At 60.0% G+C, this 1,884-nt stretch overlaps 1 protein-coding gene across 1 annotated transcript in view; it reads right to left on the reverse strand.

Annotated features, from left to right (window-relative positions):
- Nucleotides 1-24: 24 nt before the first annotated feature.
- LOC102993049 (cation channel sperm-associated auxiliary subunit delta) overlaps nt 25-1,884 on the reverse strand; it is a 30,113-nt gene continuing 28,253 nt past the window's right edge. The window contains exons 13-14 of the mRNA XM_055081219.1: nt 1,437-1,550; nt 25-610 (exon numbers count right to left, since the gene is read on the reverse strand). Of these exons, the coding sequence (XP_054937194.1) occupies nt 458-610; nt 1,437-1,550 (267 nt within the window). The 3' untranslated portion in view covers nt 25-457. The remainder of the gene's footprint in view (nt 611-1,436; nt 1,551-1,884) is intronic.

Raw genomic sequence — 1,884 nt, forward strand, 5'->3', positions numbered from 1 at the left:
AGCTCCCTGCCTTTGTCCCGGGGACCCACAGTGGGGCGTGACTTAGTTTCCCCTCCTACTTAGCTGTGATGTGACATTGTGGTCTGGGGTCAAATCCCAACTCCCTGGTGTGACTGTGAGGCCTGGCTCTGCCCTATGGATCCCCCAGAGCCATATTTGGCCAAGACCCTCCCGGTGGCCCTGGTTTGCCTCCTGATGCCTGGGTTTACCCAGCTAACTCAGGTCTCACGCCCTCCCCGGGTGGGTCAGGCCCCCCGCCACATCCTCCCTGCCCCTTCTGTGTGACACCTGATGCCCTCTCGCTCTGGGGGACTGCGGCCTGCCTGGGGTGGGGGAGGGGCAGGGGCTGTGTCCCCTCAAAATTCCGCAGCACCTTATCTGGGTGTGTGTAAGGGAGGGAAGCAGGAAGGAGGTCCGACGAGGGACACCATGAGGCGGCTGGACCTGGCCCAGTCGGTCAAGGCCGAGCCCCTCTCCCGTTGATCCGGGTTTGCGGGGGGTAGGGGTAGGGCGAGCTCACCACTCTGTGCTTGGTGTCCCCGTCGTAGGTGTAGCCGTCCTCGTAGATGACAGCCTGCAGCCCCAGGGAATGGGGGTTGCTCACCATCACCTGGGGGTGGGATGGGAGACGCACGCTCTGTATGGCGCCAGCAGGCGTGGTGGGGAGCAGCTGGGGCCGCACCCACAGGTGACCCCGGTCCCCCCTTCAAACTGAAGACCCAGCTTGCTCTGCAAACGCAGCTGCAGGCTCCATCCCCAAATGCGCCCCTCCCCCACCCCGTGTCATCCACACCCCCTAACTGTGGCTCTGAGTCCCGTTGTGCAGACAGCCTGGGTTTGCAGCCCCGCAAGACCCAGAACTGTCCCTGGTGCGCGGAGGGGCCCGTCCTGCGCGGGGGGATAAGGGGGGCGTGATGACAGAGCAACAAGGCAGGAGCCAGAGCCAGCCTGGCGCTCCCTCGCGGGCCCTGGTCCCAGCTGGCTAGACATCCCCTTGAATCCTTACACTGGTCCACCCCACTGCTTTCAGCTTGATTGTACCCAAGAGTCCAGGCTTGGACACGAGGGTTTCAGGTCCAGGAACGCCACTGTTTTTCAGGCATCCCCTCCAGGAGGGAAGCCTGCGCTGGCTGAGCTGAGAGGGAGGAAAAGGCATTTTTGGAAAGGTTCTGGGGTAGCTCTGAAGAAGGGTGGAGAGCCGGCACAGAGGTAGTGGGAAAGGAGGCTGGGCCGGCAGATGGACAGCCACGGCCAGGCATGTGGACACTGTTGAGGAGGAGGAGGAGTTTCTAGGGGGCTTCCTGAGTGAGTGTGTCTTCCGGGAGGATGCCAGGGACTCTCCAGAGCCTGGGAATTGTGGGCACAGGACGTGAGGCCAAGGATGCGAGGGATGCCAGGTATCAGAAACACTTGTCAAACAGATAAAGCATGCTTACTAGTGGGACTGGTGATGTGCCGGGCCGGGGTATCATGAGGGCCGTCAACTCCAACTCACTGTTCATATCAATGGTATACATTTTATTTTCAAATTCTCCCTGCAGAAGTTCCACCTAGTTAGAAATGCAAAAAAAAAAAAAAAAAAAATCCATCAGTCAGTCATGCAATCAATCAAATCAGGCCTCTGTTCCCCAAACTACAGGGCAAGCGGTCACTGGCAGGAGGGGGCTCCCCAGGGATGGAACCTTCCAGTCTCTCGGGTGCAGCAGCCTGGGCTGTCACTCAAGCCACTGTCTTCCCCGCTAGACTCGGCACCCGCAGAAGACCCTCAGGGTTCCCCTCACCCCCGGACACAGTCCCTCTTCTCTCCAGAAGTACCCTGGCCCCTCCACTCCCCTCCTGACTTCTGCAGTAATTGCCTCCTTGCGTTTCTTCCTGGAATCATTG

Source organism: Physeter macrocephalus, chromosome 2 (assembly GCF_002837175.3).
Source record: "Physeter macrocephalus isolate SW-GA chromosome 2, ASM283717v5, whole genome shotgun sequence".
NCBI lineage: Eukaryota > Metazoa > Chordata > Mammalia > Artiodactyla > Physeteridae > Physeter > Physeter macrocephalus.